We start from the raw sequence: 24,241 nt of genomic DNA on the forward strand, positions 1-24,241 counted from the left end.
CAGCAAACCACGGGCTACAGTAAGCGCTCTCCGTCATCGATTTCAAAGCTTTCCCTTTACCATCCTCTATGTTCTCCTGTATTTTCCTGGGATCACCAGAGCTCTGATCGTCGCTTCCATCACGCTGCCATCGAACTACCTCCGCTTGAGCCGCCGATAATGGTGGTTGATGGGATTGAGTGAGGTTAGACTTTGGGGGAATCTTTAGGCGAAATGGTGAACGACAGATGGCAAGTTGCCGACGACAACTACCTCACCTCTTCCCCTTTGTTGGGTTCCCGTCTTTTTCAATGTATCTACACTAAATTTTGATGCATCTACCCACTATTTCAATGTATCTAACATAGATACACAAAATTACTTACTAGGTATATTAAAATTGCTTTAAGATACATTAATAATATAACAACCAGATACATTAATTTCGTGTGACATAAATTGATTTGGTATGAAATTTTGTAGCCCAAGAGGATGATGGTTGGAAGGAGAAATCAAAGGTTGTGTCGAAGAGATCTCCGTCCAGTGGTGCGCGACGTGATTAAAAACAAACACTACCATATTCCCCTGACTACCTCCGTAAATCATTTCCATAAAAAAATCCCAAATCAAAAAAACCAAACCTATCCCGTGATCATCACGCACATGCTGTACAAGAAAAGGTAAATAATTCAATCGCACCTTAATTCATCAAAATCAATCAAATTCCGATCATCAATTCCCTTTCAATCCACCATGGTTCTCAATCTAAACTCCTATTAGTTGCTCACCTTCGGTTCCATCATCAATTAATAAATTTTGTGTATTAGTTTCGTTGATCAAATCAATAGAAATCGATGTTGTTTGGCTCCTTGTCGGTGTCATGATGTTGTTGCAGCCAGCGAATCGTTGAACAACAGACGGTAAGACTCCGGCAACAACTGCCTCACTTCCTCCCCTTCGTTACTTTCTCGTCTTTTTCCATGCATCTACACTAAATTTTTATGTATCTATTCATTGTTTTAATGTATCTAACATAGATACACGAAATTAATTTCTAGGTACATAAAAATTGGATTTAGATACATCAATTTTGAACCCAGATACACTAATTTCGTGTAGGTGTAGTTCAAAGTCGTCGATCAAATCTGATGTGTCGGTGATATCGTCGGAGATAGGTTGTCGATGACGAAGGTATGGTGGTTGTTGACGGCACACAATTAAGGTGGTGATTAAGAAGGGGCATACAAGGAGTGACGGCGACGATTGGTTTGGTCGGAGCTCCGGCGATCATATTGCGGGGATGGTGAGATTTTCCAACGAGGGTCTTATGGAAGCTCCGACGACTGAAGATCTAGGTGGAATGTGGCAGGTCGTAAATTATGAAATGATGGGAGTGAGGAAGTCTGTTTTTGAAGTAAAACCCTCAAGACTCGGATTTGGACTGAAACTGACACGATTTGGACAGTGTTTTAAACTGTTTAATCGTGATAAAAAGGACTAAAAACAGAGCAGAAACTCTGAGGACTGCAATCGAACAGTCGACAGAACTGTTTAAAATCACGGTTCCAGAACTCTACAATCGAATAGAGTAAAGGATGCGATTGGGATATGAATTAACCCAAGCACACAACCACTAGGTTAAGACTAAAGGATAATTTTCAAGCACACAACAAAGAAAAATACCCAAGGACTATCTTCAAGCACACATCAAAGAAGAATACCCGACTCTAAGCACTAAGCAAAAGAGGTTTAGTAGAAATCATGGTTTCTAACTTGTGTTTGTTCATTCATCAAATTCCGCTCTTTACACAAAGGAGTGCCTTGCTTTTATAGGCTAAGCAAAACAATCCTATCCATCCATCAACCTAGCAATCTAACGGTCCAAAAGATCCCTAGGAAACCGGTTTCAAAAGTGGCCCTAAAGCCTTACACAAGTTCTTACACAAGCTAAAAATCTTAAAGGAAAAACAAGAAAGTAAACTAATGAGGACAATGATAATTAGGACTCTTGGAAGCTTCAAAAGAGGTTCGGCCATCCTTGTGCAAGAGTAGTAGAGCAACAAAAGGAGCCTTGTGGATGTCTTGGTTAATTTAGGAAGGATGAAAGGGACTTGAAAGCGACCCTTGTACTTACCATTGCAAACCGTGTAGTCCTAGCCCCACCGATTTTGTTCCTTGCTTTTCTCTTTGATTATCTTCTTCTCAAGGCACAAGCTCTTGGACAAAAATACTCTAGACTCTTCATGGAATACTTTCAAGCCGAAAAAGCTCCACATTTCTTAGACGGATTTCTTATTTGGACCCTATTTCGGTCAAGGGACCAAAACCGGGCAAAAACATGCCTAAGGTGATTTGTTTTGCTTCAAACTCCTTCTCTTGAAAAGGATTTGTCCTCAAATCCTCGGCATTTTCATCACTAGGCACTTCTCCACAAAGACTTAATTCACTAGCATGGAATGTGGCATGGGTTCCCAACAAATCGACCTTATACTTATCACACCCGACTTGACTAGTGACCTTGAACGGACCTCCTTCTCTTGACATGAGCTTATCCCCTTTTGCAAGGGTTCCTAACTTGCACCAACGGACCCAAACTTGATCCCCAATCCTGAATTTCGTCCCTTGCTTGGAGTGCTTGGACCTTTCCTTGTTGGCCATGAATTGATTATGATGAATGAGTCCTTGTTCGACCCGTTTTTTGACACCATTCCCTTGCTTACTTGAGTGAACACTCTTCTTGACTGTCTGAATCTCGTCGCCCATGTCATTGGCCTTGTGCTCATCTTCAATTAAACTTGGAATAGGGTGTACGGAGTAGTCACAATGCACATCATCTTGGACACTCACGGTTTGGACATTGTTAAGGATCCCTTCTTGAACCCGTTTCTTGACCCTTTCTCCTTGATCTTTCAAGTAGGCACTTGACTTGTCCTTGCTTTCATTCCCAATTGGATTAGTGGTGGGAAAGACGGGATGATGAACTTGCATCCCACCAATGATACCCTCGGCTCCATTCTTGACAAAGAACTCATCTTGGACTTGATCATTGGTATTACTCCTCTTGGACTTTTCTTTTACCTTTGAACACTCCCCTAGTTTGTCAATGAACTTATGGACACCATAGTCGAACCAAGGAATTTTAGGGACCTCGGCTTTCATTCTTGGATTAGCAATAGGAGGAACATTTTCATGGACCTCGACCCTTGTTCGAACCATTTTAGTGAACGGTTCATCTTGCTCCTTGGGCACATGCTCGACATTAGGTGGATCACCTTGAAAGAACTTGCTCGAATTTTGAACCCTGCTAGGGACTGTTTCATCTTGTTCCTTGGATACACCCTCGGCAAAGTGAACATGAACATCTTTCTCATTGCTCTTTTCGGGGACCATTTAGGCCTCCTTGATTAGCATCACTTCTTTGCAAGGTTCAAGCATGGAGGATGGTGGGAGAGGTGCTAGAGTGATCTTCTTCTTGTCAATTTCAAAGGAATAAGTGTTATCCTTTCCACGATGCACCGCACTCTTATCAAACTCCCACGGTCTACCAAGTAGGAGATGGCAAGCATCCATGGGTAGAACATCACAAAGAACCTTATCAACATAATTCTTGCCAATGGAAAAAGATACTAGGCATTGTTTGTCAACCTTCAATTCGGCTCCCTTGTCAAGCCACCTCAATTTGTAAGGACATGGGTGGTTTTGGGTGGTTAAGGAAAGCTTCTCAACAAGGACACTAGAGGCCACATTAGTACAACTACCTCCATCAATGATTAGGTTGCAAACTTTCCCTCCAATGGTACACCTAGACCTAAAAAGTTGTTGTCTTTGATCCATTTCCAATGGTTGAGCACTCAACACTCTCCAAGTGACTAGACTCATCCCGGAATCCGGCAACACTACCTCCTCATCCTTAGTTTCCTCGGTTTCCTCACCCTCATCACACACAAGAATCTCATTCTCTCCCCAATGAACCACTTCAAAGCTACTAAGGGCTCTTTGAGTCGGACATTCTTTGGCAAAATGACCATAACCTTGACATTTGAAACATTTTTTGAGGGGTAAGGTCTTTCTTTGTGAGTAGTCAATGCCTTTTCCTTTGTCAAGTGTGGGGGTCACGGTTGGGGTGTGGATTTCTTTGGGTTTGGTCTCGGCATAGGTAGTCTTGGTGGTTATTTTGGTCGGCAATTTTGAAGTGGACGGTTTCCCCTTGCCCCATTTTTCCACCCTTAAAGCCAAGTTCACGGCTTCATTGAAAGACTACAATGGTTGCATTCGGACCCTACTAGCAATTTTATCATCCAACCCTTCAACAAATCTAGCAATTTTTTGTTCCGGTTTCTCATTGATTTCACATTGCAAAGTGAGTTGTTCGAAATCCCTAATGTAAGACTCAAGTGGTTGTTGATCTTGTTTTAGTTGAGTAAGTTTAATGAACATGTCTTGAGTATACTCTTTAGAAATAAACTTGTCACTAAGCTTCTTTTTCAATTTCGACCAAGATTTTATGGGCTCCTTACCATCCCTCTTCCTTTGACTCTTCATGTTTTCATACCAAAGAGAGGCATAACCTTTGAACTTTAAAATAGCAACCTTGAAAGACTTGACATCCGAGTATGATTTAAATTCAAAGACTCTTTCAATTGACCTAAACCAATCTAGTAAGTCATCGGGATTTAAACTACCATGGAAGTCCGGAATTTCTACCTTTAGGTCTTTAGGATGCTCTTCATGCTCGATTTCCATGAAAGAACCTTCTTCATCCGAGTGTACTTCCTCCTCTTCATGGTTGGCTTCGTGGTCTCTTGCTCCAAACCCTCGGCCACATCCTCTACCACGGTAAGGTGGATGTCTTCCTCGGCCCCTTGGTGGTGTTGGAATGTTAGCCATGATAGTATTGGAGGAATCTATCATTAGGTCGCATTTCTCGGAGAATTGTGTTACTTGAGTCTCAATTCCAAGTAACCTTTCTTCACTCATGGTTGTTTTTGTATTTTTGATGTAGGTAGGAAGATGAACTCACAAAGGTTGAACCCAAGACTAGCACAACAATGGAATTGTGCTAAACCTAAAGCTCTGATAACCAATTTGAAGTAAAACCCTCAAGACTCGGATTTGGACTGAAACTGACACGATTTGGACAGTGTTTTAAACTGTTTAATCGTGATAAAAAGGACTAAAAACAGAGCAGAAACTCTGAGGACTGCAATCGAACAGTCGACAGAACTGTTTAAAATCACGGTTCCAGAACTCTACAATCGAATAGAGTAAAGGATGCGATTGGAATATGAATTAACCCAAGCACACAGCCACTAGGTTAAGACTAAAGGATAATTTTCAAGCACACAGCAAAGAAAAATACCCAAGGACTATCTTCAAGCACACAGCAAAGAAGAATACCCGACTCTAAGCGCTAAGCAAAAGAGGTTTATTAGAAATCATGGTTTCTAACTTGTGTTTGTTCATTCATCAAATTCTGCCCTTTACACAAAGGAGTGCCTTGCTTTTATAGGCTAAGCAAAACAATCCTATCCATCCATCAACCTATCAATCTAACGGTCCAAAAGACCCCTAGGAAACCGGTTTCAAAAGTGGCCCTAAAGCCTTACACAAGTTCTTACACAAGCTAAAAATCTTAAAGGAAAAACAAGAAAGTAAACTAATGAGGACAATGATAATTAGGACTCTTGGAAGCTTCAAAAGAGGTTCGGCCATCCTTGTGCAAGAGTAGTAGAGCAACAAAAGGAGCCTTGTGGATGTCTTGGTTAATTTAGGAAGGATGAAAGGGACTTGAAAGCGACCCTTGTACTTACCATTGCAAACCGTGTAGTCCTAGCCCCACCGATTTTGTTCCTTGCTTTTCTCTTTGATTATCTCCTTCCCAAGGCACAAGCTCTTGGACAAAAATACTCTAGACTCTTCATGGAATACTTTCAAGCCGAAAAAGCTCCACATTTCTTAGACGTATTTCTTATTTGGACCCTATTTCGGTCAAGGGACCAAAACCGGGCAAAAACATGCCTAAGGTGATTTGTTTTGCTTCAGTTTTGATGTGGGATTGTTTTTATTTAATCGCACCCTTTCATATTTAGTCTAATCTAATGGTAGATATGCGTTCTCACCGTTCTCACCGAGTGTTCGTTCTCACCGGATCCCACCTATATATATATATATATATATATATATATATATATATATATATATATATATAGAGAGAGAGAGAGAGAGAGAGAGAGAGAGAGAGAGAGAGAGAATTAGGTTCAAGTGAGTCCTCTACTCTTAGATGAGTCCTTAAGTCCTATTTCTAACCCTTAGATCATAGAAAATGAATGGCTAAGATTAAAACAAAAAAAGAGGGGAGATATAAAAGCAAGCAAACCCTAATTCATCCTCACTCACTCATTCATTCTCTCTGCCTCCTCCTCTCTCCTCTTCTCCCTCCTCCTCTCTAACTCCCGCGGCCACTGCACGACGCTGCTGCCGCCACTCCGCCACCATCACTCTCACTCCATTCTCTTTCTCCTTCTCTCCAACACCTCCAACTGCCGCCACCTACTCACCGCCAGTTCGCCACCCAAGTTGCCTTTCCTCTCCACCATTTGTTGCCACCATCCCTCACACAACCGCGACTTACCGCCTGCTTCCTCTCGTCCTCCACTACCCACGTTGCCGCCTCCCTCCGCTTCTCATTTCTCTCTCGTTTCGAAAATATCATATCTACACATTTAAAACTTTTTTTTTTTTTGAAAATTTCAAATCTACACATAAAATTGGCTATAAGTTTCATTTTGTTTCGAAATTTAATTATTAATGACCAAAATGGCGGTTGGGATGTTGATGCGATGGTTGTTGTACTGAAAATCTTTTTTTTTTGTTCGTTGTTGTCGTGTTGGTTGACGCCTTCTGTTCTTCTCACTTTTTTTTGGTTCGATGTTGTCGTGGTGGTCGTTCTACCGCCTCTCTCTCTGTTTTTTTTTTCAGATTTGAGTAAGGGACGGAATGGTTGGACCGTGGACCGTGGACCGTGGTGGTGGTGGCCGTGCCGTGAGTTATGGGCGGTTGTCATTCTAACTCCCTCCTCTCTAACTCCCTCCTTTTTTTTTCCACTCTTTTATTTAGATCTATGGTGGTTGTTGGCTGTGAGGTGGTTGTGGTGGTCGGAATGTGGTTGTGGTGGTGGTGGTTGGTAAAGGTAGTGGTGAGTCAGGTTGGTGACAAAGGAGGTGGTTGTTGTTATTAGTTGGTGACGATGGTGGTGGTTCAGACTAAAGTTTCACCGACATGGACTAAAGTTTCACCAGTAAAGTACTAAAGTTACAGGACATGGACTAATTTTGCAGTCGTCAAAGTGATTCTCCTAAGAGAATAAAGTTTCATAATTTATGATTAAAGTTTCATAATTTATGATTAAATTTATATAAACTTTAAAATTATATTAATACATAAATTCAATTTTTATATTAGAAATGGCCTAAAAAACATTAAAGTTTTACTCGTTAAACATTAAAGTTTCATCCCGTAAATATTAAAGTTACGTCCATAAATGAGTGAAATTAAATAAATTTTAGTCACAGTTACTTTATTACATAAATCCAAAATTTTTTATTAAAAATGACTTAAAAAAATTAAAGTTTCATTTTTAGGCATTAAAGTTGCACTCGTATACCATTAAAGTTAGAGTCAAAAATCAGTTAAATTAAAAAAATATTAGTTATAATTACATTATTTCATAAATAAATTTTTTTTTTAGAAATGGTTTAAAAAAAATTAAAGTTACAAGCATTAAAGTTTCACTTGAAAAACATTAATATTATATTCAAAAATACTTAAATTTTAAAATTTTGTTAAAAAATGACTTTAAAAATTTAAAGTTACAATTCTCAAGAATTAAAGTTTCATTCACGTATTAAAGTTTCACTTATAAAACATTAAAGTTTCAATCCAAAAATTGTTTAAAAGTTTCAAATCTCAACCATCAATCTTAGAAGATCAATGGCTTAGATTAGGACTTAGGGACTCAAATATTTAGGTGAACTCATTTGAACTTCACTATATATATATATATATATATATATATATATATATATATATATATATATATATATATATATATATATATATATATATATATATATATATATATATATATATATATATATATTTAGGATCCGGTGAGAACGATCACTCGGTGAGAACGGTGAGAACGCATATCTACCATTAGATTAAAAGAGATTAAAAGAGATCTGACGACTCACACTATACTTCAGACAAACACAAACTCACCCAAAACCAAAACTTCTTCCCATCATCCCTCTCCCCCTTAACTCCAGCCACCACCCCAACACGACCTTGCCTCCGATGGTGCCACGACCACCAGATTCCTCCGCCACTGACACCCACCCTAGCAGCCTCCACCCTTCATTTTCACCATAACCCGACAATCTGCAACCACCGCTCATCTTCCCTCGCCTACCGTCGCCGCTAACGATGACTAGAAACACCAGCAAACCACCAGATAACATTGTCGGTGCTGGCGCAACTCCGGCGACTAGCCCTGATCGCCCTGTATTACTCCAATCAACTTCCCTTTTTATCATCTCTTCTCCCTATAATCTTAATGCTTGCTGCCTCCGGTGAGTTCCAATTTATTCGATGGTACATCGCTAAAAGATGATAAAGTTAAAACTAGCTGTGGTTAGGCAAGGCTGTTTAATTAATCTGCAATTCAAATTAATGGTTTGTGCTTAGTGTGGGTATCGACTAAAGGGATTGATTGATTCATGAGTGAAGTTGTGTAATTAATTGATTTGCGGAGATTATTGCAATAGTTTATAGACAACATTCTTGAATGTATGCGTTACAAGTGACGAATTGTATAAGTAGCTCTTATGTACTATGATTTTTTTGTTTTTGCATACATTTGTATTCTCTTCATTACACAGAGGGAAAGAAAAATGTGGTCAAAATTCTCAATGATTTGACATACTCTTCTTTGGATTTGTACCCACTCTCTTGCTGAAGTATATTTCATTTTAGATACATTAAATATTTTATTATATATATTAAATGTATTGTAAAATAAATTAATTATACTACTAGATATATTAATTATATGTGTTGTGCTAGAAAGTGTACCTAAAATAAGAAAAAATGTATCTACATGATTATAAAGTGTATCTAAAATCAATATAAAAAGTGTACCTAAAATAGTATATCTTCCATATACCGAGTTATTTAATGTATCTAATGGCTCCAAGTATATATACAAAAAATGGGAAAAAACGTACCTACGGTAATTTAAAGTGTATAAGCGATTTCGTAAAACGTGTATTTGTGATAAATTTTGGTGAGAACGCAGTAGATACATTTAAATTTATGTCGGATACACTTCTTTCTGTCCTAGGTACATTTTTTTTTCTATCCTAGGTACATTTTATGACAATGTAGATACACCTTTTCCCATCTTAGGCACACTTTTATCCCGCTTATAATTAATGCAATTAATGTATCTGTAGTATTTTTTATATGTTTATAAATAAATCAATGGTTAAAATTAAAACCTGCTTTATCACCTATTTCTTTACACGGAGTAGCAACACACAACCATTCACCCACCCACTTTAATCTCCCCTACACGTCAATATTTGTCAGTATCCATTTCTTTAATCATGCTATGCCATAATCACCACCCTTGGGCCCAATGAAATATATTGGCGCTGAAGTTTTGAGCGCCACCCATTCCACTACAACGCACCTTCGACTCGGTTCCAATTCCTCTCTGTCTCCTCGGAAATTTTGAGCACCACCCATTCCACTACAACTCGTAACCCGAAATTTATTGGGCTTAATTTAATCGGTCTTCTTATCGGCGGAGTGGATCTAAGATTAAAATTGCAAATGATTTTAATTTTAAAAGTTTAATAATAACTGAGAGACGATTACCGGGATACAGTGCGATGAGGATGGTTGTCGGAGGAAGTGGAAAGTTGAACGGTGAGGAGAGTACACCGGAGTGACCCCTGAGAAAATAAATGATGTCAGAGCTCCGGCAGTACGCAAGGTAATCCACAAAGAGAGAAAAAAAAGAAAAACAGACGGAAGAGAAGCATATGGGTGGTGCCCGGAATGACGATGTGAGTGGCGATGACGGACGACGGTTACAGAGTTGGTGATGGGTGTGTCAGGTAGTTTTGTGTCAGGGGTGGATGGAGATAAGAGAATGTGATTTCGGGTGACATGGAGTTCGTAGTTCGTATGTCAGTTAGGCGTGTGTTAATTGTTATTATAACTTATTACAAGTGTGTTCTCACCGTTCTCACCGAATGGTTGTTCTCATCGGATCTTGACTATATATATATATATATATATATATATATATATATATATATATATATATATATATATATATATATAGGAATGGGATCATATGAGTATAACTCATATATTTGAGGATTGAGGATTAATTCAGACCGTTAGATCTAAGATATCCAACGACTTAAGACTCGCGCGCGTCATTAATTAAGGGCCAGATAGATAGTCATTTGTCTGATCATATAATCCCTAATATAAACTTCCCCTTTCATTGTTTAATTATTAATTTTCTCTCTCTAACTCCTCTCATTCCAAAAACTCTCTAATATTCCCTCAATCACTAGCAATGTACATGATCGAAAATCGGTTCGTTGTTGTTTTCCTCATCTCATTCCATTTTCCATCAATAAAATTTCTTCCTTGTTTGCAATTACAATGTCAGGTTTGTTTTTAATTAACTTCCTCTTTCAACTCATTGTTTAATTCTTTTTTCATAATTGTTCTTGATGGATTCTGAATTTTGTTGCTACTCATCCTGATTTCCATGCTTTATTTGTCATTCTCCCTATATTAGGTTTAATTTGGATCTCATATGATTTATTTCTCTTCTTTCTCATACATCTAGGTTTAATTCGGATCTGCTAAGAATTTGTTATATATCTATGTTTAATTTGGTTCTCGTGTGATTTCTTGGTCGCGTCGCTTATAAATCTAGGTTTAATTCGAATATGTTACGAATTTGTTATAACTTTACTATTTTTTGAGAATTTGAGAGGCAGAGAAAGAATAGAAGATGTTTTCTTATTATTCAACGTAATATCAAAGCCTAATATATATACAAAGAGTCCCTCTACACAATCTCCTTAAACCTAGCAACAGAATACTCTAATAACCATATTTACATATATCTAAATATACACCATATAATATTGTTACCATATTTCCTATATACTCGATATTATGTGATACGCCTTTCCATACTCCCCCTCAAGTTGGAGCTCCGGGTAAACCGAGACCCAACTTGCTCTGCAAATAGTCGAATGCTTCTCCTCCTAATGCCTTGGTAAACAAGTCCGTGACTTGTTCTTTGCTTCGAACATATTTCATCTTTATCGTACCTTCCACGAGATGTTGTCTTACGAAATGACAATCTATCTCTATGTGCTTTGTTCTATCATGGAATACCGAATTCTTTGCTATATAAATGGCCGCTTGGTTATCACAATACAACTCCATAGGTTTCGTATGAAATACCCCAAGTGACGCCAGAAATGCTTTAATCCAAATCAACTCACTTGTTGCACTTCCCATAGCACGATATTCGGCTTCCGCCGTCGATTTTGATACCGTAGCTTGTCTCGTAGCTCTCCATGACACCGGTGATGACCCAAGTGCAACATAATATCCACTCAATGAACGCCTGGTCAATGGGCATCGTCCATAATCTGAATCACAGTAGCTTTGCAACTTTAACTTCGAGTTTCCATTCAAAACAATGCCCTTGTCCTGATTCATTTTCACATATCTTACCACTCTTAGAGCCGCATCCCAATGCTCTTTTCGAGGTTCACTAACAAATCGAGATAATATATGAACCTAATATACCAAGCCCGGTCTCGTGATAGTTAGATAAACCAATTTCCCGACCAACCTGCGATACTTCATAACATCTTTCAACAAGTCACTCTTAGCAAGTTCCAATTGATGGTGTTGTAGCATGGGCGTGTATACGGGTTTTGCACCACTCATTCCCGGTTCTTCTATTTTTCCCATTGCGTATTTACGTTGATTTAAAAACAGACCACTCGACCCATGAGCTACTTCGATTCCCAAGAAGTATTTCAGTCGACCCAAGTCTTTGATTCCGAACCGTTTATCAAGGTTTGCTTTGAATTTCTCACTTTCCCCATTGTTGTTACTTACAAGTATCATGTCGTTAACGTAAACTAATACCCCAATAAAAACTTTGCCATTGTTGTAAGTAAATAAAGAGTAATCAGCCAAGGATTGAACGAAGCCATACTGTACCAGAAAAGTCGTAAGTTTTGCAAACCAATTGCGAGATGCTTGTTTTAGTCCATAGATTGATTTCAACAATTTGCAAACCCGATTCTCCCCCTTTCGTTCAAACCCTTGGGGAATTCTCATGTATACTTCTTCCTCCAAATCTCCATGCAAGAAGGCATTGTTGACGTCAAGCTGTTCGATGCTCCATTTCTTTGCTAATGCGACGGTTAGTAAACAACGAACACTAGTCATTTTGGCAACCGGTGCGTAAGTCTCATTGTAATCAATTCCCTCGACTTGTGTGAATCCCTGTGCTACTAAACGCGCCTTATACCGCTCTATCTTCCCATCCGCTTTGTATTTCACCTTGAAAATCCATTTACAGCCGATAGGCTTCTTTCCATTCGGTAATGACACAACTTTCCAAGTCCCATTGTTTTCTAATGCTTCTATCTCCTTGTTCATGGCTTCTCTCCATTTCGAGTCTCTCGCTGCTTCATGATAGCTACTTGGTTCTTTGACTTCATCAAGCTTTGTTAGAAATGCATTATGGGAATTGGAAAAACAACTTGTGTCAACATAATTAACTAGAGGATAACGAGTACCTAATTTCTTGGAGTTCGATTGGTCGTGGTGAGCATAAACGATGGGTTTTACAATCCTTGTCGACTTGCAAACGTAATCCTTTCTCCAAAACAGTTCCTTTCGTTCCCTTGCTCCTCGACCAACTCTTTCATCTTCATTAAGTTGAGTCGTTACAGTCTCACTCGTAGTTGGTGTTTCATTTTGTTCACTGGAAACCTCCTCCTCGTTATTTGCCCGATCTCCTGATGTTCTTTCCTCAACTGTTTGTGGTTCCCTCTCACTCGCATTTTCGGCATCAATTTCCAAATCACTCTCGTAACAATCCAAACATGTGTCTTTGTTGTTATTGTAATTGTTTAAGTCATTGTGATTATTTGAGTTATTTGGTTCGAAATACGGGAAAACATGCTCGAAAAACAGGACATCACGGGAAACAAACAATCGTTGAGTGCTCAAGTCATACATTTTCCACCCTTTTTTATTATGTGGGTATCCCAAAAATAAACATCGTTTCCCCCGTTCCTCAAATTTGTCCCGAGGTTTATCTTTATTATGGGCATAACACAAGCATCCGAGAACTCTCAAATTGGTCAAATCAGGTGGTTTGTTATACAAGATCTCATACGGGGTTTTATTGTTGAGTAATGGTGTCGGCGTTCGATTTATGAGGTAAGACGCCGTCAACGCATACTTCCCCCAAAATTCAATGGGCAAATGACCAGCTAATCGTAACGCTCTAGCCTTCTCTAAAATATGACGGTGTTTCCTCTCAACTCCCCCGTTTTGTTGTGGGGTGTCCACGTTTCTAGTTCGAAACAGTATCCCATTTTCCTCATAGTAGTATTTCATAGCTCCCGACAAAAGTTCACTACCGTTATCGCTTTGGATGATTTTTACAATTTTGTTGAACTGGGTCTTAACCATTTGACAAAAAATTTTCATAAATTGGCTTGCCTCACTCTTGTCTTTCATGAGGTAAATCCACACACCCCGACTATGGTCGTCTACTATGGTAAAAAAATAATGGGCTCGAGATAAACTAGCAATGGGATATTTTCCCCAAATGTCAACATGGATTAATCCAAACAATTTATCACACCGTTTATTATTCAGGCTAAAAGAATTTCGAGTTTGTTTAGCCCTATAACAAGAATCGCAAAGCTGGCTAGAATCCCAATTCAAACTGTAATTAATTAACTTAGAAAAAGAAAGCGATTTACTCCTTGATGGATGTCCAAGTCTCTTGTGCCAAAGTTCTCTGTCCTTTGACAGTGATACCTTCCTGACCTTCTCGAATTTGCTCGACTTGAACTTGTATACCCCATCATGGTGCTCACCCCGTCTAATCTCCTTCCTCGAAACCTGATCCTGCATTACACAATAGTCCGGGAAAAAGGTTACAACACAATTACTCTCATGAATTAACTGTTGCACTGAAATCAAATCACATGTTAATGTGGGAACATATAAAACATCTTTCAAAACAAAATTGTCGTTCAACACGACTTCTCCATGTTCCCGCGCTTCAATTCGTCTGCCATCTGGTAAGCCTACGTTAGATGGTTCTTCAACCCAAACATTTGTCAGACAACTCCGTTTTCCCGTCATGTGATGCGAAGCTCCACTATCAATTAACCATTCCCGTTCAATTTTAGTATGCATACCTGTCAGTTTTTCGCTACCTTCAGGACTGCCACCGAGTAAAATTCGAACCCTTTCGATTTCTTCAGTTGTGAGAGACACATTTTTTTGGACGAGTCTCCTTCTTTTGACGTATTATTCACTGCATTCGCCTGATGATTGTCATGCTGTCCTCATCCCTGTGATCTGCCACGACCACTGAACTAAAACTATCAGATTTGGAGTGATTTTTGACACGAAATTCCCAAGTGACAAACAAAGAAAACTCAGCTTGTTTAGGACTCAAGGTATGACTTAATTCGAACACAAAGCAATGAATTAAGCCTAGGACTCGTCCAAGCACTTAGCAAAGGACTTATCCAACCTCCTAGAACTAAGCAAGGGAGTTTTATCAAGCACAAAGCAAAGTAAAGAAGAAAGAAAGCAGGTTGCTTCTTAGGGTTTTTTCATTCAAAATAATCTGATTTTGTCTAAGGGTTGTGTTTTCTTTTATAGGACAAGCAAGACAATCCCCTCCCTTCATCTAAGATAGCATCCTATGGCCACAAAAGGAGCTGCTAATAACCACAAAACACGGCAGCCCAAGCCTTACAAGAATTCAGAAAAGAAAAGGACATAAAGCATAAAAGATAGAAAGTAAACTAATAGTACAACAATCCCTTGTTTACTAGCTCAAGTCTTGTTTATGCACACTTGGACTCACTTGGAAGACTTTGGCAATGCTGCAAATACTCTCCTAAGGGCCCTTGAGCTATGTTTGATCAAAAGAGGAATGTTGATAGCGACATAATGCACAAAAAACTAAGCATGCTCCAGCCATGGTCCTTGTTGCACTCGGTTTTGTTTAGCTTGGTAACTCGTGATAGGAAAAGCTTTGGGATACAAGTTCCTACACAAAAACGTCCTAAACTCACCAAGGCATAGTCCCAAGCTGGAAAAAGGCACGACTTCTTAGACGGAATTCATGTTAGACCTCAATCTTGTGCAAGGTCCAAAACCGGGTTCTAAATGAGCATGCTCGGCTGAATTCTCTTCAATCTCCCCTTCTTGAAAAGGATTTGTCCTCAAATCCTGGCCATTATCATCTTCAATCTCTTCATAATAAGGACTTAAATCCCCAACATTGAATGTGCCATGGACCTCATAATCTCCGGGCAAGTTAATCTTGTAGGCATTGGACCCAATCTTTTCAAGGACTTCGAATGGACCATCCGCTCTTGGCATGAGCTTGTTCTTCCTTTTGGCTGGAAATCTTTCTTTTCTTAGGTTAATCCAAACAAGATCCCCTACTTCAAAGTTTGTGGCTTGCTTAGGACCCTTGGCCCTTGCTTTGTATGCTTCATTTGTTTTCTCAATTTGCTTCTTAACTTGAGCATGTATTTGTAGCATTTGCTCAACTCTTTTCTTAGCATCGAAATCAATCTTTTTCCTTTGGATGGGTGCCAAATCAGTGGGCATGAGTGGGTTGGTGCCATAAACAACTTCAAATGGAGACTTGCCCGTGCTTGTAGAAGGAGCCCTATTGAAGGCAAACTCGGCTTGAGCTAGTTTGAGATCCCAATCCTTCAATGACTTAGAAACCGTGCACCTTAGGATCCTCCCTAGAGTCTTGTTAGTCACCTCCGTTTGTCCATCAGTTTGGGGGTGATGAGAGGTGCTAAATAAGAGCCTAGTCTTGAGTAGCTTCCACAAGGACCTCCAAAAATGGCTCATGAACTTTGAATCCCTATCCGAGACAATAGACTTGGAACTCCATGGAGCTTAACCACCTCTTTGAAGTATAAATCAGCCACACTAGATGCATCCTCCGTTTTCTTACAAGCAATGAAGTGAGCCATCTTGCTAAACCTATCCACAATAACCATGATGGAGTCCTTTCCTCTTTGAGTTCTTGGCAAAGCAACTATGAAATCCATGCTAATGTCCTCCCATGGCTGATTTGGGACGGGTAAAGGAGTATAGGGGCCTGTTTTGAAGTAGGACTTGGATTGTTGACATGGATCACACCTCTTGATAACATCTTGGACATCCCCAAGCATCTTAGGCCAATAGAAATGCTCTTGGAGTATGTCATAGGTCTTTTGAATGCCAAAGTGCCCGGCAAGACCATTGGAGTGTGCCTCTCTTACTAACAAGCTTCTATAGGGACTCTTTGGCACACACAAACGGTTTCCACGAAACAAGAACCCCTCTTGGACCAAGTAATGACCCCTTTTTGCTCGTCCATTTTGCAATGACCCCCACTCCTCCTTGAAATCTGGATCCTCTTGGTAAAACTCTTTCATGTGCTCAAATCCAAGCACTCTTTGTTCCATGTAACTCAACATAATGAACCTTCTTGATAGAGCATCCGCAACCACGTTATCCTTCCCTTCTATGTACTTGCTTGTAAAGTTGAATGATTGTAAGAACTCAACCCATTTGGCATGTCTATGGTTGAGCTTATGCTGCCCATTGATGTACTTAAGAGCCTCATGATCCGAGTGAAGAACAAAGGGCCTTGGCTTGAGGTAATGGCTCCAATGAGTTAAGGCTCTTACAATGGCATAGAACTCTTTGTCATAAGTTGAGTAATTTAGCTTGGCACCACTCAATTTCTCACTAAAGTAAGCAATTGGCTTGTGTTCTTGAACAAGGACAGCCCCAATGCCAATGCCACTAGCATCACACTCAACTTCAAACAACTTATCAAAATTTGGTAAAGCAAGAATAGGAGACTCACATAGCTTTTCCTTGATAGTGTTGAAGGAAGTTTCAGCTTTATCTCCCCATTTGAACTCCCCCTTCTTCATACATTCAGTTATATGAGCCATGAGAGTGCTAAAATCCTTGATAAACCTCCTATAGAATGGTGCTAACCCATGAAAGCTCCTCACATCCGTGATATTCCTAGGAATAGGCCATGACTTGATTGCTTTAACCTTCTCTTGATCAACTAATATGCCACGGTCAGAAATGATGAAACCCAAGAATTGGACTTCACTTTGCATAAAAGAACACTTCTCAAGCTTCCCATACAACTTGTGTTCCCTAAGAGTGTCAAACAATATTTGCAAATGATTGAGGTGCTCTTCTTTGTTAGGACTATACACCAAGATGTCATCAAAGTATACAACAACAAAGCTGCCCAAGTGAGGCCTAAGCACTTCATTCATAAGCCTCATGAAAGTGCTTGGTGCATTAGAAAGACCAAATGGCATGACAAGCCATTCATACAACCCATGCTTTGTCTTGAATGCGGTTTTCCACTCATCTCCTTCTTTGATTCTTACTTGATGATAACCTTGCCTTAAATCAATCTTTGAAAACAGTTTGGCTCCACTAAGCTCATCTAGGATGTCATCAAGCCTTGGTATAGGAAACCTATACTTGATTGTTATGTTGTTGATGGCTCTACTATCGGTGCACATCCTCCATGACCCATCTTTCTTGGGCACAAGCAAGGCTGGAAAGGCACAAGGGCTAAGGCTTTCCCTCACAAAACCCTTGCTCATAAGCTCTCCAATTTGTTGTTGCAATTCTTGGCTAGCTTTAGGATCACTTCTATAGGCTGCCTTGTTGGGTAGAGTAGCTCCCGGAATGAAATCAATTTGGTGTTCAATTCCTCTAAGAGGAGGCAAGCCATTAGGGAGCTCATTTGGAAACACATCACCATAGGTTTTGAGTAGACGTTGGACCTCACTAGGCAGCCCCTTCTCTTGCTCTCCCACCACTCCCTTGGCTATAAGCACATACACATCCCTATCCTCCTTTAACTCTTGCAACATTTATGCCCCATTGATTAGTAATACTTCCTTAGATGGTTCAAGCATGGAGGGTGTTGGAATATGCTTGAGAACAGGTGGTAAAGGTGCTAGGATGACCTTTCTTGAGCCAAATTTGAAGGTGTAGGTGTTGTCTTTACCATGATGAACCGAGTCCCTATCAAACTCCCACGGTCTCCCAAGTAGCAAGTGACAAGCATCCATTGGAAGAACATCACAAAGAGCTTCATCTACATAGTTTTTGCCAATGGAAAAAGGAACCAAGCATTGCTTATCAACCCTCACTTCAGCCCTTTTGTTGAGCCACCTTAGCTTATAAGGACTAGGATGGTCTTGTGTAGGCAATGATAGTTTGTCAACGAGAGTACTAGAGGCAACATTGGTACAACTCCCTCCATCAATGATAAGATTACAAACCCTTCCTTTAATGGTGCACCTAGACCTAAAAATTTGTTGTCTTTGGTCCATTTCCAAGGGTTGGGGTTAGGTATGCATCACTCTCCAAGTAACCAAGCTAAGACCCGCATCCGGCATAACCACATCATCCTCTTCATGGTCCGTTCCCTCCCTTTCCTCATCACACACAAGGATCTCATCATCTCCCCAATGAACCACTTCAAAGCTACTAAGGGCTCTCTTGGTTGGGCATTCTTTGGCAAAGTGACCATAACCTCGGCATTGGTAACATTTTTTGAGAGGCATGGTCTTTTTTTGTGAGGTTTCGGCTGCTTTTCCCTTGTCAAGTATGGTGGTTTTTTTTTGAGAGGGTGGTTCATTGATTTTGAAACTGGTTGGGGGTTTAAAGGTGGCTGTTTTGGTGGTTGGTTTGGTGGTTGTAGCCTTCCCTTTACCCATTTTCTCAACCCTTAAAGCCAAATTAACGGCTTCATCAAAGGACCATACTTCTTGCGTTCTAACCCTATGACCAATCTTGGTATCTAAACCTTCAACAAATCTAGCAATTTTCTGTTCGGGCTTCTCATTGAGTTCACATTGCAAAGTAAGTTGTTCAAAGTCTCTAAGATATGACTCAAGTGGTTGTTGGTCTTGTTTAAGTTGTGTGAGCTTAATGAAAATGTCTTGAGTGTACTCTTTAGGTATTATCTTCTCATTAAGCTTCTTTTTCAGTTTTAACCAAGACTTAATAGGTTCCTTACCATCCCTTCTTCTCTGATTTTTTAAGTTCTCATACCAAAGGGAAGCATAGCCTTTGAGTTTCAAGATTGCAACTTTAAAAGCGTTTCTATCGGAATAACCTTTAAACTCAAAGACTCTTTCAATGGTCCTAAACCAATCTAACAAATCCTCGGGGTTTATAATACCATGAAAATCAGGAATTTCTACCTTTAAGTCTTTGTTGTGCTCTCCTTGAAATGCCTCGGCCATGGAGTCCTCTGAATCTAAAATCTCCTCCTCCTCACGGCCACCATCAGCACGTCCTCTTCCCATGAGGCCACGGCCTCTACCCCTGCCTCTAGGTGGTTGTCCTCCTCTTGGTGGTGGTGTTGGAATATTAGCCATGATAGCATTGAAAGAATCTAGCAACAAATCACATTTTTCAGAAAGTTGAGTAACTTGTGTTTCAATTCCAGCAATCCTTTCTTCACTCATGGTTGTTTTTTGTGTTTTTAATGTGGTTAGGGTATAATGAACTCACAAAGAAAGGATTTGTTGTTAACCAAAGCTCTGATAACCAATTTGAACTAAAACTATCAGATTTGGAGTGATTTTTGACACGAAATTCCCAAGTGACAAACAAAGAAAACTCAGCTTGTTTAGGACTCAAGGTATGACTTAATTCGAACGCAAAGCAATGAATTAAGCCTAGGACTCGTCCAAGCACTTAGCAAAGGACTTATCCAACCTCCTAGCACTAAGCAAGGGAGTTTTATCAAGCACAAAGCAAAGATAAAGAAGAAAGAAAGCAGGTTGCTTCTTAGGGTTTTTTCATTCAAAATAATCTGATTTTGTCTAAGGGTTGTGTTTGCTTTTATAGGACAAGCAAGACAATCCCCTCCCTTCATCTAAGATAGCATACTATGGCCACAAAAGGAGCTGCTAATAACCACAAAACACGGCAGCCCAAGCCTTACAAGAATTCAGAAAAGAAAAAGACATAAAGCATAAAAGATAGAAAGTAAACTAATAGTACAACAATACCTTGTTTACTAGCTCAAGTCTTGTTTATGTACACTTGGACTCACTTGGAAGACTTTGGCAATGCTGAAAATACTCTCCTAAGGGCCCTTGAGCTATGTTTGATCAAAAGAGGAATGTTGATAGCGACATAATGCACAAAAAACTAAGCATGCTCCAGCCATGGTCCTTGTTGCACTCGGTTTTGTTTAGCTTGGTAACTCGTGATAGGAAAAGCTTTGGGATACAAGTTCCTACACAAAAACGTCCTAAACTCACCAAGGAATAGTCCCAAGCTGGAAAAAGGCACGACTTCTTAGACGGAATTCATGTTAGACCTCAATCTTGTGCAAGGTCCAAAACCGGGTTCTAAATGAGCATGCTCGGCTGAATTCTCTTCAACCACGTCCTCTGCCAAATATTCCTCGTGTCCCTCTTCCTCTTTCTCTTGCTTTCACGGTTTCATATCCATGCTTGTCATAGCAATTTTCCTCCGTGATACTTTTTGCAGTAATTACAATAAGGTAATTCAGCTTCTTCTTCTCCATCTTCCTTTGCGGAATTTCTTCTGCCCCTTCCCACGCCATAGGATCGAACAGCCATAGCTGCTTCATTATTTTCTTCTTTTACCTTCGTCACATTAGAGTGTCTCTCTTCGCGTAATACCAACGCATATGCTCGAGGTAAAGTAGTGATGGGGTCTTCCATCAACAAATTGCTACGGATGTGTCCGTATAGATTATTGTCAAGGCCCATCAAAAATTGATGGACCTTCTCTTCTTCCCGCTCCTTAGCAATCTCGGCCGCTGCTCCACAAGTGCATCTCGTATTCTTGCTATAATTCGCAAGTTCATCCCAAATGGTTTTCAACTTTGTGTAGTATTCAACCACGGGTAGCCTCCCCTGCTTGCACTCCATCAATTCCCCTTTCAGCTGATGCACCCGCGACGCGTTTCCAGCAAAGTACCTATTCTTTAATTCCTCCCATACTTCTGAGACAATCTGCTCAAAAGCGATACTCGGGTGTAATTTAACATCAATTACATTCCTCAACCATGCTTTCAACATGGCGTTATCTCAAAATAATATATGTGACAACATATCCAAAAATCAACTTAAAATTCGAAGTATAGCTAATTTTCGACCAAAAATGACATTTTTACTCATAAAATCACATTTAAATGCCATTATAGTAAATTATGAACAATAAAAATCCGAAAAATTAACCAAAATATCCTAAAACATTTTAAGACCAGAAATATTAACATGCATGTAATAATTTCGTGATATATCATAATAACACAAATTTTTACAAGTTTTATTTGTTATTCATATAACTCGGAAAAACTTTTAACCAATTTGCATGCAAACAACCGTGGCTCTTGATACCGATTGAAGGAAATGTAGATTCATATACATATTAACATACTCATATATGTCTAAATAATTTGTCATAAAATTAAAACGGATCTTATGCATGCAAACAATAATATAAATAAAGGAGAAATCATGTCCTTACAAAATGGATTTCGGCTATTAGGGCACAAGAGAGATCACCTATCTCTCTTGTTCTTGAGCTTTTCCTTTATGGATGAACAAGATCTAAGTATAAGATCTCTCCCCAAGCTTTATACCCAAGGCTTCTCTTAATTTAATTAATATTACAAATACTAGTATAATATTAATTAAGAAGAAAATTGAACCAAAAATATTTATTAACACTTGAATATTTTCGGTTTTTAAGAGAGAAGAAGAGAGGAAATTTCTTCTCACTAGAACTTATATTTTGGATGAGTTGAATGAATGAATACTCTAAAACATTTTAGTGTTATTAGGTAAAAATTATAGGAAAAACAATGATGATATTCACCTTCTCAAAACCGTGTAAGAGGAGGGTATAAGGAGAGCCAATGCATGGAAAAGTTGTTCTTCACAATGAACAATAGGCTTGCATGGCTAGGTTTGCTTTTAATCATTGTGTTTTCCACTAATTACAAACAACTTATAATTAGCTTAAATCCTTCTAATTTTTGGCCCACTCTATAATATGGATTCCATATTATTTTTGTCAATTGTCTATATGTTACATGTCACATGTCACATATATTTGTTATGTATTTTTAACATATTAAAAATCAACGTATTAATAAAAATACGTCACATACAAAAATTGACTTAGTAATTTCATATTTACTTGTGCCAAAAATTTTACCAATTTTATAAATCACAATCGATTGTATTTATAACAATTCATTCAATTTAATTGTTACATTAAACAATTATTTCATCCGAGTAATGATACAATTCAATTACTCGGACCGTATCTTATTTAATCACATTTCAATATGATACGTAAATATTACTTCCAAAATCGTCCGTCAATTTTCAAGTAATTTAATTAACTCGCAACATTATACGATTAATTAAATAATCAATTAAGAGTATTGCCCTTTAGGTATGACCTAGGGGTCAATCGATCACCACCGTCACACGACAAGTAATGTCAAACTCTAGTCACCCAATCATTACCGATATATGTTGACCAGTTGACAGTAACAATATTACTTCCCAATTGTATTCATTTTAATGAGACTTAAACATGTGATCATCATGATCAATGATCGTGATCGCATTATTGTCGGAGGACACATATTCCAACAATCTCCCACTTGTCCTCGACAAGTGTGCGTCACCAATTCTCTTGTCCTATTACTATCTCCCACTCAATGCAAGGTGTCTTTCGGTCGTACTTGCAAGTGATCATATCGAGAGTGGTTTCCTCGATCTGGAGAATAACTGATTGACCGGATTTATCCACTCGGATGCCATCCGAGCGTGGCCACGCATTTCCATTCATTACTCCTCGAGTGGCCCCGAGATATTGTTATAACCCCGACTAGGGGTGGACAATTCCTATCGCACTCATTCCCTTCGACTAGCCACAGCCATCATAACCCAAAATATGCCCATTTGACCCCATTTACGAAGGTCGTAGTAACACAAATCAAAGTTAATCAAATCGTGCCATCTTAGGTGAATAGTCTTTAGTCAAAAGAATCGACTCATTTGAATACTATAGTAGCTCTCGCCACGACCAGGCTATATAAATTTGCCATAACTCTATAAGCGGTCATTAGGCCCGACAAAATGTTCCTAATAAATGCCTATGTGATCGACTAGTCATCTCACATGACTCTATGGCACTTGAACTTGCCATCAATCGCCTCACACTCTAGTCACTTCGAGACGTCACCTCATATAAGTAACTATGGGCAAAAACAATGTTAATCCATGTTCACTTTAACGGGTTTCAATTGTCTCTACAACCCGTTTGGATATAACAATGTACAGGGTGAGTTAAGAATAACTCATACGACAAATGTCGACATCACACTCGGGTAGTCAATATCATATTGCAACCTTGTGATGTTTATCATAAGTATAAACACTTATTGATTGCAATAGAAGTTTAACATCCCATGTGTCCATGTGTTCAAACTTCTTACACTTGCATTTTCCTTCACATTCATGTTCTCTCTCATAGCATGAATCTTACCAAGTACACATCAAGGTTCTCGACCTTGGTTTTGGTTCTTTAACTTGAAAGAACTTTCTTATCGATCATCTCATAACGAACGAATTTGCGATGAATAATACAACTTGTACTGATCAAGTGTTCCATCCACACACAATGCACTAGGTATATGTTTTGTAGAATCTTGTAACAATTTACAAGATTATTCAGCTTAGCACTTCTCACAAGTCCTAGCTTTACTAGGAAAGATTGTTTTTGAATAACCTCTTATTCAACCAAGCATCTT

The 24,241-nt window shown here is 39.1% G+C and overlaps 1 protein-coding gene across 1 annotated transcript; it reads right to left on the minus strand.

The window, feature by feature from the left end:
* Positions 1 to 3,369: 3,369 nt before the first annotated feature.
* LOC141629978 (uncharacterized) lies at positions 3,370 to 3,813 on the minus strand. Its single transcript, XM_074442884.1, has one exon. It carries the CDS (start codon positions 3,811 to 3,813, stop codon positions 3,370 to 3,372), a length of 444 nt encoding a protein of 147 aa, XP_074298985.1.
* Between the last annotated feature and the right edge of the window lie 20,428 nt (positions 3,814 to 24,241).

This window comes from Silene latifolia, chromosome Y (assembly GCF_048544455.1).
Source record: "Silene latifolia isolate original U9 population chromosome Y, ASM4854445v1, whole genome shotgun sequence".
In the NCBI taxonomy this organism is placed as follows: Eukaryota; Viridiplantae; Streptophyta; class Magnoliopsida; order Caryophyllales; family Caryophyllaceae; genus Silene; species Silene latifolia.